We start from the raw sequence: 14,599 nt of genomic DNA, 5'->3' as shown, positions 1-14,599 counted from the left end.
GTGTGGTGCCTACCAGGTACAGGAGTTCTGCTGTAAAAGTGGCAAACAACATGTCCCAAAATAAAACACTGCTGGTTATCGTATTTAAAAATAAGTACTACCATAAATTCTTGGTTTACATGGCCATTTTGGTTTTATTTGACTTGTCTGAAATCACAACTACAAAAAAGAAAAAGAGAAGTATTCCCAGATTCTCGATTGTTTGCTTCAAGCATCAAGCGCTGGCCTAGTTTGTATGAAGAACTGAGGCTCCATGGAAACCCTTGGATGTCAGCTGGCATTTGGAGTCCTTAGCTCTTTGGGAAGAGCAAGTCCACTGAGGCAGCTGCCAGAAACAGCTGGCCCCAGGCACTGTGATGACCTGGATGTTAAAAAGCTACTGCTGAACACCACCATAGTGGGATGGGTTCTAACCTCACCCATCTTCTGCACAGGCAATGCAAGAGCATCCTTCTCTGTTGGGGATCTTTCTTGACTAACTGTACTGAAGAATACTGAAGAAAAGGGCTACTTAGCCCCAGGAACACTGAAATGTTTATAAGGAGATGAAGAGGAGCAGGGAAGCAAATCTCAGCAAGCAATGCAAGAAGTGGGAGATGAATGGGTGCAAGGCACACAGCCTCCAGCATCAGCACTCTGAAAGAACTGGCACAGACTCCACATGAACTCCATATTCATCAGCTTCCCTTCTCTACATTTGTTCCTCAGTATTCAATATAAAGCAGGCATTTGTTATCAGTAAATAGGACTTGACTACCATCTTTCAGACAAGTAGTTATTATTGCTCTGGGACAGTGGTAACAGCCTGGGGCTCTTCAGTCCAGGTCCCCTGAAAAGCCAGTTGCAGCTCTGGGAGCCAGCAGTGCAGAAAGCAGTTCCTTCAGCCCAGACATCAGAGGTCTAAGACCTAAGGCTTGAATTTAAGAGGAAGTGATTAATGGATTTTCCCTCCCAACACAGCAACAAGGAAGTTCCCAGCAAAACTGTCGGAATCAAGAAGCAATATTGTCATGCAGTGAATAATTACACTGTGCAAGGACCTCACTGGGCATCGGGGGACCTGAAATGAACTGTGTCAGATGGGAGGGTGCCAATTCACAGGGGTTGGATCCACTCTAAGGTGAGAGGCCACAGGAACCCAGCCAACATCCCTTCCAGGACAGCCCCTGGAGCAGACCTTTCTTTCACCCTGGAAGGAGTTCCTTCTTCCATGGGCATGAGGAGCTTAAAAGGGCTATTACCTGTTTACCATAGGCCTCAGCAGAGGGAAAGAGAAGGCAAGTGAGGACAGACATGTTCTTGTAATCACCTTCCCCTGACTCACAAAAGCAAGCAAAGTTCAACCCCGAACCACGTGTGCCTCCAAAACCAGGTAATGAAGATACTGTAGATTAAAAATCAAAATGCCAGTAACAGTCCAGGATACCTCCTCATCTAGCATGCCCTGTACTGTTATTTTCTTATTCTTATCCACAAGCAATGGTGCTTGTGCTCAAGTTTCTAATTAAAGTTAGTAACCAAGCAAGCCTAAACAGCTCATTAACAAGGTGACATTCATTTCCCTGCTTTTAAGAGATATTAAACCATCTGAGACAGGCCAGTGACCTCTCCTATCAGAAAAACACCAGGTGCTAATTAACTTGCTGGAGCTTACATAAACTAATTCAGAGGTGAAGCTGGGAATCTGTTTTCCTGACATCTAACTAAACATTTATGGACAGTGAGCTCAGAGAAAGAAACCTTTATTAACACATTTGCACTCAGACACTACTTCTGCAGGCCAGATAAGGGAAGCTGGGAAAAGAGCAAGGATGCTTCAGACATGGGGTGCAGTGTGGGAAAGGGAGGTGAAGGACACAGGAAAGAGCTCTTTAGCTGGTAAACAGAGCATATGCAAGAGCAGGAAATCATTAAGACCCTACAAGGTTATCTCCAATTCCCACGAAGCAGCACAGCTGACTGCTCCTCTTGTTTTGCAGTCAAGAAGCTGTGCTGGCTGCTGGGGTTGGTGTGGAGACATTGGAGAGGAAAAGGAGAGGGGAGTGTGCAGCAGCTACGTGGCCTCAGCTCCCTTGGTTGGAGGTTGGCAAAGCACCAAGCAGTCATTTCTTCTTTGGTCTAACAGGGTAAACACACTGAATTGGTGCCTGGGAGATTACATAGACCACACTCATCCCCTTAAGCCTGCACCCCAATAGCTGAATACAAAAAGTGAGAATTACAGATACCTCATTTCAAAGAAATTTATTTAACAAACCAACCTTGTTTTGTAGTATTTATCCATCAAAACACACCTCCCAGCATTAATAAGTCAAGCAGTACAATACAAAGCCATTTGGAAAAGCTACTACATGTTCCCTAGAGTATTCCCTACCCCCAACAAAAACCCTCCCTACCCCCATCCCAAAACCATTCACAATTGCACCAGGCCTTGGATGAACTGAATGGCCACTCATCCACTGCCTCCTTCTAACCTGAAGGCACCATCCTGGGATTCAGCCTGGCTATAGCAGCCCTCCCGAGGCAAGGGGCTGGGGGACACAGTCTCCCACTAGCACAAAGCAGAGTCCATCCAGAATTGATTTCCAGCTTGGGATATCACCAAGAAGGCACTCTGAAGTTACATCCATGTTTCTAGACAAGCCATGGACACTTTTAGAGATGCAGGGGAACTGTTCTGCCTGACACAGGCACCACAAAGAATTATTGGTTCCTTAAGGCACTCCACCACCTGGTAACACCAAAGTGAAACAGTTGGGCACTGGACATTGCAGACTCTGGGGTAAGAGTTCTGCTGAAGCCAACAGCACTGTTCACACACATCTGCAAGTTCAGCCCACCCAGCACGTCTTCAGCAGTGCAGTTCAGCTGATCAGAAGCACATTCCCAAAGAGAGACACAACCACAGTGCAGTTTTCCAGAGGCAGCTTTGTAATCAGCAAAGTGTTTACTCGTGGCTCACCTACACAGCTTTCTCCACATCTGTGATTGGATGTTTTTGTTTCAGGTGAAGAAGTGTGTCAAACTTGCTGCACAGGAAATTAAAACCTTGCTCAACAGCTATCAGACAAACTACAGAGATGAAACATGTAAAAACATTTGTTCTAAAACAAAAATACAAGCAGTTCAACCAGCGGGTACAAAACAAACATTAAACCAGAAACCCTGAAATACTCTGAACACATTTTTATCTGTGGACAACAGAATGAAGTATGTTGGACAGTTCTGACATGCAGGGCAACCGGCCTCTGACATCTCTTATTTTTTCATCAGACACTATGGAGAACCTCAAAGCTGAAGCAGTTTTAGAGATCTTGACTCAGTCATTGGCAGGAGGAAGACCAACCTTAATATAACTTTGGCCATGTCCCTTTGTATTTCAACCTGCTGTGACAGATTAGAGCTGCCCTCATCAGTCCCTTCTTAGGCAATCATGATCTGCTTCTCCTCCCAGGACTAGCAGAATTAGCAGATGAAAAGCATTTGGTCTGGTCAGGATGATTCCTACAAGAAATGCTATAGGATCAGGATGAGCTACAGGATGAGATTTCCCATTGCCCCAGTGAGAAACCCTGACAACAAAAACACCCCAGAAGGTGTGGTGGTCATCCCAGCATGGTCTGCCCAGCCATAACACCTTCCCAGAGCCCCTGCTCACTTGCCCCTCCTGACCCAAAGGACAATAAGGAAACCAGGCAGAGCAGTGCCCCATCACAGAGAGCTTCACAAGAGCTGTGAGGGAGCTGGTTTGGTTGAGTGATTGGCACATGTCCCACAGGGATGGCAGAGGAGTGGTGACCTCAGGGAGAAGCTGCAAAGGCAGGAACATGCACTGCTGCCTGAGGAAGGCATCATAACACTTCCCCGTACACCTGCATCACCCAACCCCTGTCCTTGGCACCAAGACAACTTTATCTCCCTGCACCTCTATCAGAGGTCCCAGAAAAACTCACAGAGGAAAGGATAGGTACGGGGAATGTGACGACAGGAAACAAAAACAGGTGACCCGATCAACATCTGTGTGCCTTCTCTTTCCAAAGAGAAATGGAGGAATGAGATCCAGTGAAGATTTTCAATACTTCATGCCAGTGAGCATGGCCAGGCACTAATCAGCTGTGCCTGAGACAGAGCAAAACCGTGAGGCACACTGAACTTGTGGCACTCTCCAAAGGCTCCAGAGTGCAGGGGAAAGCCCAGCAACACTGAACCCACAGCAGCAGAGGCTTTGTGAAGACCTCAAAAATGAGCCCATGTGTAGGTCACAGTCTGATGCCACTCTGCACATCCCTTTTCTTTAGTCCATTCCTCCACAAAAACGCATTTCAGCAACAGCCAGACTGATCTCTGCTCTGCTCGTGTTGCACAGCTCTCCATGATGACCAGTGGGTGGGTACGTCTTCTACAGGCACCAAGACTGACTCATGCTTCCCCTCCTTGCACACAATTTAAGACACGTTGTCCTTTTCAAACTCCATTAGACTCCTTTTCTTTCCAGTCTAATTGGCAAAGCTGATTACACAAAGGCAGAGGTACACCCTTTGCACCTAGATTTTGCCTACCCCGTTCCTGGGGTGCGTGAGGCTGTTGATGTGAAGTCCACTGATCCCATTAAGGAAGAAGAGAAAGGCAGCAATGAACTCACACCAGTATGTCAGCGTGAAGCCCGTGAAGGTAAGGTGACCCTTCATGAGGATGGAGAAGCTCAGAACCCCAGTGGCTGACAGCAAAAAGGAGACAAGGATGAGAACTGAGCCCATTGACCACTTCCGCCTAGCGTTGGCATCCTCACAGACCTGGGACACCATCAGCAGCTCCAGGCCAAATATAGCGACCACAACAGCAAAGGAAACCATGCTTCTTATGGGAATCACCCCCACACTCAGCCCTTCCACCTTGGCCAAGCTGAGGTCAGTGACACATTTCAGGACACTGCCGTTGGTAATGGTGCAGAAATGCCACAGTCCGAAGAGCTGACCCCTCACGAAGAGCCAGCGGCCATCACAGACAGAGATGGATGACAAGACCACTGCTATGGCCACACACAGGATGATCAGGCTCCGGATGAGGGTTTCAAAGAAGGATTTCTGCAGTCTCCGATGTGCCAGCAGCCTTGGCACCTTAAAGGATAGGAATGGGGGAGAGAGAAGAAGAATACCTGAATCAACAGGTCAACTTTAGGTTTAAATGAAAGCAAAGGGACAATGCTATGGGACTTCAACATCTGCAGTAATTTGCTTGTGCACATCAAACCCCCTTCAGATGGGACGGCAGTACAGTTACAGGCTGTACCCTGGAGAAAGGAAGGGTGGGTGAAGCTCTCCCGGTCCCCCGGCTGCACGAACAATACTCCCACGTCAAGGCCTGGGTTCGGGATTACAAAGGCTCCGGGCTGAGCAGGAACCCTGCCCCAGGGCCCCCGCAGCACAGCCTCCCGATCGGGCAGAGCCGGAGGAAACCGCCGGCCCCTGGGAGGATGGAGGCTGCCGCCTGGGATGGGGGAGGCGGCTGGGACGTGTGTGTGTGGGGAGGGGGGCACCCAGTTACCAGCACCGCCCTCCTCCTCCCACAGCCAGCAGGGCTCTCCCCTTGCTGACAGCGGTCCGGACCCGGTTCCTCGCTCTGCCCGGAGGCAGCACGGCCCCACTCCCCTGGGGCTGGATGGGTTGGGCTATAGCCACCTCCTCACGCAAACTCTTGGAGGACCCGAAATTTAATTAAAAGCCAAGCACCCTGCAGCCCCTCTTCCCAGGTGGTGGTGTTCAGAAGGCCAGGTGGGGCGGGGAGAGTGGCTGCTGCCTGGCCGGAGGGAAGCGGGGAGCCGGGGATCTGCAGTCGATCCGGGAAGGAAAGGGGGGATCCGGCTGGCTGCGCCCCGCGGGTCCGGGGAGGGCCGTGCCGACGCCGGCCGTGCCGGGACAAGCCAAATCATCATCATCATCATCATCATCATCATCATCATCATCATCATCATCATCATCAGCAGCAGCAGCAGCAGCAGCAGCAGCAGCAGCAGCAGCAGTTACCCCGGTGCCCAAAGCCCCCCGCGTCTCCCCGACGGGAGCAGGCGGCCACATACCTGCGCCCCGATGGCGGTCATGCTGCCGGCAGCGCAGAGAGACACGGGCGGGCTCCGGCCGCGGGTTTTTATCTCCCCAGAGGGCGGCGGGCACCGCTCCCGCCCCGCCCGCGGCGCCTCCGGGCCCCCCCACCGCTGAGTCAGCACCGGCGGGCGGAGCGGGGCCGGGACCGATCCCCACACCTCCCTCGGCCCGGCATAGCGGGAACGGGCAGCGCAGCCCTGCCCCGGGGCACGGGCTTGGGACGTCCCCGTCCGAGACCACGACCGCCCCGGGGAGAAGGCGGCTCCTCCCGCTGTGCTTCAGCCTCACCCTTCCCTCCCCGTGTGCCTGCTGGAGCTGCTGGGGGGCTGGAGGTCTGTGTCTCCAGTCAGTGGTTTTGTCCCTGCTGGGACGGGGAGCGATCCCGGGACCTGCTCGCCCACCCCCGGGGTCCGCAGCCCTTGGCGGGGCGAGTATGGCACTGGGTGCTGCAAAGGAACCTCTCTGCTCCGCTCCGGGACCGGCTCCCGGGGCTCCCCAGCTGTGCTCAGACACAGAACACAGCAACACCCATCTCCTGCCCAGCCCTGCCGCTCCGGGCATTCCCCGAGCCTCTCCAGCCCCCATCTCCTCCCTGCCCGCTGCAGCCTCTCCCCCCGGGCACTCTTATCTCCTACCAGCGTACTTAGCCTTATGGCTCTACCTGTACTGTCAGCAAAAAACATCTCTGCTCATAAAGTTTTATGCCCTTGCTCTTTTTTCGCACTCATGTTTTGCCACCTTCTAGAGAATTACTGATTGTCTTACCTATTTTTTTTTAATTTTTTTTTTTTTTTTTTTTTTTCAGAAATAGCTTTTAAAAACAAAAAGCCCGAGGAAGTTGGGTTTTGCTGTGCCGTCAAAACCTCTTGTTTTACTGCCAAATTGTGAATCTGATTCCAGCGGAGAGGTCTGCAGTGACCCCACGGGCTCCAGTGGAGGTGCTCCTCAGGTCGTGGTTCCTGGGCCTCCCTCCTACGCTGTCAGGGTCAGAATTTGACCATTCCCTTTATAGCCGGGGGGAGCTGGAAGGATCTGCTCCTCCAACATGGGGGGGTGGAAGTTATCAAAACTTTACCCTTCATAACAGCTTCCATTGTCATTATTTTAATGTCTTGTTACAAGAGTTTTACGAGGGCTTTCTGTTTCCTTTATGAATACACATATATCTGTATCTGCTGTGATTTGGCTGGGGGTGTTTTTTGGAACACTATTTCTAGTAAGGGTGTGTGTTCTGAACAATGCGTTTCATTTTCATATTCCACATTTTATTGATGATTCTGACCTTTTTCTTTCTCACTTTCTGCAGAATCTTTTGTTCAACTGTTTCTCTTAAAAGTTGTATACATTAATAGGTCAGATTTCTTTCAAAGACTGAACTGGGACTTTCTGCTTTTGCAACATGGCAAATTTTTTGCAAGGTCTGTTGTTAAAACTCCATTTGTGGTCTGCAACATTTTTTCTTTCCTGAACATGTTATCCAAGCTAGTAGACTTGATGCTTGCCACATCTCCTTGCATTTCAGGCTCATCAGCCTGTGGAATAGCTGCATGAACATCCTGGGCTATATATATTCCACAGGTTAAACAGCAGTTCTGTGTCCCAGTGTTCAGGCTGATCACATGCATTTGCTCTTACACCCTTCTAACTTCCAACAGTAACAATATTTATGTATTTTTGGCTCAAAAAGCACAAGCAGGTTGTCTCATTTGCTGCGTGAACTGAACAAACACCGACTGCACAGTGCTAAGCAAATGCAGGCTGGGGCCAGACAAAATACACCAATGCTTATCTGGCAAAAACCTCACATGACTTACGCTTTCTGTCCTGCAAAGCATTAGGCAATTTGCCTCCCAATTAGCAAAATTATTAAGCTGTCTTTAAAGTATGTGAGTCATCCTCATGAATTCAGTAATTTGAAAAAATAATTTCTAATTGAGGTGTGTCCTTCCGAACGAGATAATATTTTTCTGTAGAAACCCATGGTAAGACACACATGAGTATGCATAAATGGAGAATAAGGAACTTATACTTACTTTTGAAACTGAAACTGCTCCCCATCATAGTTGGAACAATCAGTTATCTAATACAGCTATCTGCCAAGCTGCTTCACTGTGGAAAAGGTTGGTTTGGGGGTGGTGCTTTTGCTGCAAACACAAAATTGACTTAGTATTTTGTATTTAATTTAGTTTTCCCAAATGTAAAATATAACCCAGAACTCAACTTGCCCTGTAATAATAATTAATAATACAAAATTAAACATCTTTCTGATATCAGAATTGACCTGATACTTTCAGATTTACTCTACAGTGAAGTTACAGAGAAGAGGATGATCATAACACTTGTGCTAATAAAACAGTTACTAACAGTTTATGAGCACTTTCTTTGTGCTGTTGCTTGGCTGAAGGTACCTTCTCGTAAAGATGTCTGGATGTATGATGTCTGCTAGAAATGTGCACCTTTTTCAAGGGGAAGTATTAGTCCATTGTCTTAATTGTCTCAAAACAAGCCAAATATATCTTTTGTCTTTTCAAGATAAAGTAACAGAATTGATTGAAGAAAAGATAATAGTGGAAAAATGCCTCAAAAACATTGTTTTTGAAAATTGTATGTGAAAACTGTTTTACAATAAAAAGAGTTCAGTACTTTTAAAGGAATTCTTTTTTCCTGGAAAACACATTACCTACATAACAACACAGTAAATGAGTGTTACAGTGATTCAGATGTATTTTTGGTTCAGCTGTGTTAATGCAGAGTTCCTGGTATATTGCCAATTTCATTATTTTGTTTAGAAAGTCCCTTTTCTCTATTGTTTAAGCGGGCATTTCACATCCTATCCCTGGAGAGAAAGTTTTCAGGGAAATGTGTTTGTAAATAATGGAAATTACCAGACTGTTGTAGAACATGGAAATAGTTTCATCTGGCTCATTTAAAGCCATGAGAGATTTAGCACTGAAGAATGTGTTCCAGCTTTTCTCCTGCAGAAGCCTGGAGGTTCAGGACTAAAGTCAAAGAGTCACCAGGACTTAGGGAAACAGTTATGCAATGAAGTATTTTGCTTCAAGATAATGCAGAACACAAGTGACCCAGTCACCACCAGTACATGTTCATCTAATCTCCAAGCTGTTACTTCTGTAAATGTATTTGTCCATTGAATACAATTCTGATTAAGTCTAATTCTTGGCACAGCAATGGGTCTGGCCAGGCATTTGTAGTCTCATGTTTGTCAGGTCCCTATTTCAAGGTGTCTTTCCAGACAGAAGTTGATCTGATTTTTGAGATGAATAGAAATTCAGTGTCTTGCAGAATGAGACTTTAGGAGATGCCCCAGGCCTATGTGAGGGGCAGAAAGGTTTTATTTGTACCTTTCCCAAAAAGCAAGCACATAGAAGACTATATGAAGACGAAGGAAGAGACTGTCTCACATCATTGTTATTGTACACTTTTTAAATTTTTTTTTTTCTGGCAGTAGATTGAAAATCCAAGTTGAAGGAGCTGCATTCAGCTCGGGCTGTGGTCAGCCTAGCTGGGCTGAAACAGAGCTTCTGGAATGGGGCAAAGAGTCAGCAAGTTGCTGGCAAGCTGCTCAAGACCAAGCAGCTTCTGGGAACACAGGCAGCTTCATCCTCAGTGACTGACCCACTCCCCAGGCAGTCTGTGTGACATAAGGGGGGTGTGGGCTGCACCAGGGCTGGCACAGCTCAGACCAGCCCCTTGTCACAACCACTTTAGCTCAGGATTTTCCTCCCCTCACTGCAGGGTGCTGCAGCTGAGCACACAGCCTCAGCCTAGCACATAAGAGATGCAGCTAAGTGCCTAAAGAGGAGACAGATCCTGGGCCAGATGGTTTTGCTTTGCCTCCTGCCTGGACCCCTCTCTGGTGCCAGTGGAAGGCAGACTGCTCACCCAGGTGCAGCCACCGTGTGTCTCTGCTGCCCCAGGCTCTCCCACACACCTTTGGGACTGACCTGGGCTGGTGGACATGGCAATACACACTGCTGAGGTCCAGGATCCTGTTGCTCACAAACAGTACCAGTTCAGGCACTCATAGCTGGGTCAGAAACATGCTGGTGAAATGCCAGTTCATTACAGTGACTTTATCCCCCCACCCTAACTAACTCCATGAATAAAGACTTTAAACAGATGGAGAGGCTTAAAGGGATACATTTCGTATCCTGGCAAGAATCGTTTGGTTTGGGTTTTTTTTCACTTCTCATCAGTTTCTGGACCTACCTCAGCGTCACCTTGCAGAGAGGCAACACTCGGTGCTCACTCATTCTGCTCTTTATTCAGCCCACTTCAGAGACCTCTGGTAATACAATGGCTTAGGATATACCTCAAGCTGATTCCATACATCCACTGTGACAAACTGATGTGACAAACATTAGCCCTTTTAGGATTACTAGAAAAATCTGGGTCAACATGTCAGTACAGAACAAGCTGGGGGATAATCATATGATTCAGTTTCTTAACTGTAATAGATGATTCTTCTCTCAATAAAAACTCCTATCAATGTGGCTAAACACTCAGTTTTTAAAATACAAGTAGTTTAAGATGGTGACCTCACCTTTCAGATTCAGAACTTATTTTAATAAGCAGTGTTTGTCAAGAGATGGCATATCATTATCTCAGCCTTTTGGGCAACAGCACAAGCCACTGCCTTTTTAAACTTTGGTGGAAACAAATGAGGTGTCTCCCTGGCTGTGTTACACAAGTAAAGCCACTTTCCTCCTCTCCAGAGTGTGGAATAACCTGTCCAAGGCAATCTGGGCTTGCAAACAGAACAAGGCCCTGGCTTAGAACCAACTGGGCAGCAAGATCATGTATCGTGGTGTGCCAGGGATTTGGGCTCTTTTATATAAACAGTAAGAGCTGCTCATTGTAGGGGCAGTACTTGGAGCTCAAGTAACCCTTGATAAGATAAGGGCTAGAGGAGACTTGATGGGCCACCAATTCCACTTCCAGCCAGTTTTTGATATGGCCTCTTAAACTTAAAAAGCTCCAGGAATTTTGACCAGCTGGTCCTCCCCAGGCCCATGCTCATTAATGAAACTTTATTTTTGAAATGACTTCTCCATTACTCACTTTAAAGTACAGGAAATCTTCCAAATACAAGAGACAAGACACATTCAATGATTTTGAAAACACCTCTGTACATCTTTAGGTACTCAACATTAACAAAGACTTGGGTTGCTCGAAAACCACAGCAGATGGTGGGATGGTTGCAAAAGGACAACTTGGAAGACTGCATAGCCCTTTTTGGGCAGCAGCTGTGGTATTCAGAAACCTGTCCAAGCCAAAATGCATTTTCTGTCTCCCCTGATTTACAATCAATCCCACAAGACAGTTCAGATGCTCAGTCACCCCAAAGTCATATTGCCCAACGTTGTTTGCTCTGAACACTCAGGGGGCAGAGCAAATATTTTGAACAACAGGGATTACAGTTGCCACTTATTTTTAGCACTATCATCAGGGTCAAGTAAATTCAAAGGTTAAAATACTTCCCCTGTGAAACAAGATCACTCCAGCTGAGGACTGAAGAATTTTGACAGAAACACTTGCATACTGCAGGCAGCTTCAGAGTGCTTTTTAGTCTTACTTTTGCAGGGTTGAAAAAAATCTGTTACAAGCTTCAGCAGCACTGTGAAATCTGCATTAGGGGCACTGAGCCTGCACATGTTTGTTAAGAGCAAGCAAAACCCGCAAGAAATAAACCCAAAGAAAGCAACCCCATTCCAGCTTATCTCTAATTGCACTGGATGCCAATCAATTAGTTTCTTTGTGCAAGAACTAATAGCAGAAGGGCGATAGAAGGAACACTGTCTTATCACACACACAAGTTAACATTTATTGTTGCCATAACCAAAGTCCAGATTCCATCCTGCACGCTCTGCAAACTCAGCACAGCAGCCCTGAGTGCACATGTGCCACCTGCCCTCTGACCTCCTGCATGTTGGGCTTCTTTCAGCACACATCTTTTCCTTTTCACAAGCACAGGGAGGCTCAGGATGTGCTGGTCTCTCTTTGATCTAATACAGAGGAAATAGCAGCAACTCCCTGAAGGGGTGTCAGAACAATCCCTTGTTTTGCAGCACTGCCCAGCTATCAAGAGCAGGTGTTCTTCCATCAAGAGTATCCTCCTGCAGACAGACTGATGGTTCTTAAGTTTTATTTTGGTTCAAGGCTCCTTACTTCTGTTTCAGAACTCAAGGCTGTATAGTTGGTTGTCTATTTTTACTACTTGGCTAGTCGAATAAAAGCAATTACCTCTACCTACAAATCTGTTTGCAGATGCCCTTAGCATCACTATTGCCAGTGGTATTTATGCAGCCCAGGAGTCTTCTACTCCACACCAGCAAGCACTATGCTATCAGTAAGACAGCAACAACCCCCTGTCTTTACAGGCATTCACCCTGCTGTACACTACCAGCCCTCCAAAACTCAGCCCAGCCTGTGTCAACACTCCCCCTGCAGTGGCAGTGCCCACAGCTAACACCTGGGTAGGCAACTTTGGTGTTGTTTTTCCTCACCAACACTGAACACAGACATCAGTACCTTTGTGTGCCTTGGTGCCTTCTGCACAGTCTCTTGCTGCATGGTTCTTACTGCCACAACTTTAATTTTTAAGCTTACTCCTGTGATGCAGTGGTGACTGAAAAAAGAGCAGCTTCATTGCCAAAGGGCAAGCTAAATAGTAAGGCTGCTGATTTTACTTTCCTAGATAAAGCAAAGGTGGAAGCAAAGGTGTTAATATGGTAAAAACAAAATTACCCAAATAAAGACATCCAAGGTAGAGCTCTCAGTCACAGCAGTATTTGTACAAGGCAATGTATAAAAGCCTGGCCAAGACCAAGTCCTCCCTGGGACACTTGCTGCGTGTAGAGCCATGCTCTCCCCATGCCAGACAGGTATGAGAGCAACATTATAACAATTACTTAAGTCTCACAGGGAAATAAAGCTGAATGAGGACTAGGATATAGAACTTGCTACTCCCAGCCTACTATTTAGACAGAATCCAATCCCACTGCTTTAACAGTCAAAAATTCTCACCACATCTGTTTTGACAAAAAGTGCCTTAGTGAAGGTGCAGCAGCTTCCAGCAAATGTGAGCCTAAGAGCTACAATCTGCTATGGGATGGCAGAATCCTCCAAGGATAACCAGATTCACAAAACACAGCTGTGAAGATGGAGCTGGCTGTGGAATTTAGAGCTGGCAGAGAGCTAAACACATCTCATGCTGAACTCTGAAGCTCTTATCCCTCTGTAATTAACACAACCTCAAATAACTAACAAGAAGATACAAGAGGAGGTAAAAAACCCCAAATGCTTACATTACTTACATGGAAGGACAAGAATAAACAACCCTTTTCCTTATGAGAACAGGGAACAAACCCTTCTCTACTCTAATACATGGTAAAGGATGAGCAAGTAGCTCCAGGAACATTTCCCATCAGAAATAAAAGGCTGAAGCTTTAACTTCTGCAAGCACACGAGGTAAAATTATCTCCACCTCTTATCAGTGACATAAGAAAACACAAGTTAGATGCTACACACAGCAAAGCCTGTGCAACTTCCTATAGAACTACATACTTACCTAGACAGAAACCGTAATGGGAGGTTTTATCTTTAATTATTTCTGTAAATCAGTTGCTATCTGAAGACTGTTTATTTGAAGCCCTCACCTGTTCAGATGCTAACCAGCACAGCAGGAATCAGAACACCTTACTTCAAGTAAGTCAAGTCAAGCCTGTGACTTCATCCTCATATGCTCCATGCAGGAATAGTTCAGTGCCACAATTTTAAAAGCAGTTTCCCTTTCCAGCATCAGCAATTCCAACAGACTACACTAGGCAGACCAAAACAGGTAAAAGCTTACTAGAAATGGTCCCACCTGTGGGTTTTGTCATAAACCTTTTGGTGATGATCACTGTAAATCTCTGAACAGCCTTGTCAGTGTTCAGCCAGTCCATCCCTAGCTCATCCCTCACTGTAGCCTCAGTCCCTGGCAACACCAGCACCCCGCAGTAGCATCAACATCAAGGGCATCAACACCTCCACTGTCTGCAAATCCTTTTCTTTCTACAGGGAAGGTTTTGTGTTCAGATGCCAAGTACTTGCCTGATCTCCAGAACCCTGACATGGCTGGGGAATAACATCTCCAAGAAATGTTTTATGAAAGATGATTTGACAACTGATGACCAGGTTTCTGAATACCTCAGGCAACAAATATCAACCACGTTGTTCTTAGTATACACATCTTTAAACCTCGTCACCATAAACTTCGTGGAGCTCCGGCTCATCTACACGAGGCAGGAAGTAAAGCAGTCTCAAACACTCCCGGTTTGGTTCGGACCCAAGTTCGCGCTGCACGAAACACAGATTGCTGAGCCCCCTCTAGTGGCACCAGGGCGGGAGAGGCCAAAAGCTGTGTTTGAGAGCTGCGAACCAGCAGCGAAGAGATGAGCTCCCAATTCTCTCTAAGGGACGACCATCACAACAGC

General features: G+C 46.9%; 1 protein-coding gene across 1 annotated transcript; it reads right to left on the bottom strand.

The window, feature by feature from the left end:
• Positions 1-4,506: 4,506 nt before the first annotated feature.
• On the bottom strand, positions 4,507-6,333 carry TMEM37 (transmembrane protein 37). The gene is made up of 2 exons (XM_071746553.1): positions 6,077-6,333; positions 4,507-5,117 (listed from the first exon to the last, which is right to left on the bottom strand). Exons 1-2 carry the CDS (start codon positions 6,095-6,097, stop codon positions 4,545-4,547), a joined length of 594 nt encoding a protein of 197 aa, XP_071602654.1. The 5' UTR covers positions 6,098-6,333; the 3' UTR covers positions 4,507-4,544.
• Positions 6,334-14,599: the final 8,266 nt, after the last annotated feature.

The sequence above is a fragment of the Heliangelus exortis genome, chromosome 6 (genome assembly GCF_036169615.1).
Source record: "Heliangelus exortis chromosome 6, bHelExo1.hap1, whole genome shotgun sequence".
NCBI lineage: Eukaryota > Metazoa > Chordata > Aves > Apodiformes > Trochilidae > Heliangelus > Heliangelus exortis.
Note: the sequence above shows the minus strand (reverse complement) of the source record. Positions and strands in the feature narration are given on the sequence as shown.

Excerpts from the sequence above, each read along its gene's own strand:
- TMEM37 (XM_071746553.1), bottom strand. The coding sequence starts at position 6,097 with ATGACCGCCATCGGGGCGCAG. Across the intron at positions 5,118-6,076 it reads TGACCGCCATCGGGGCGCAG|GTGCCAAGGCTGCTGGCACA; the intron begins GTATGTGGCCGC and ends CTATCCTTTAAG.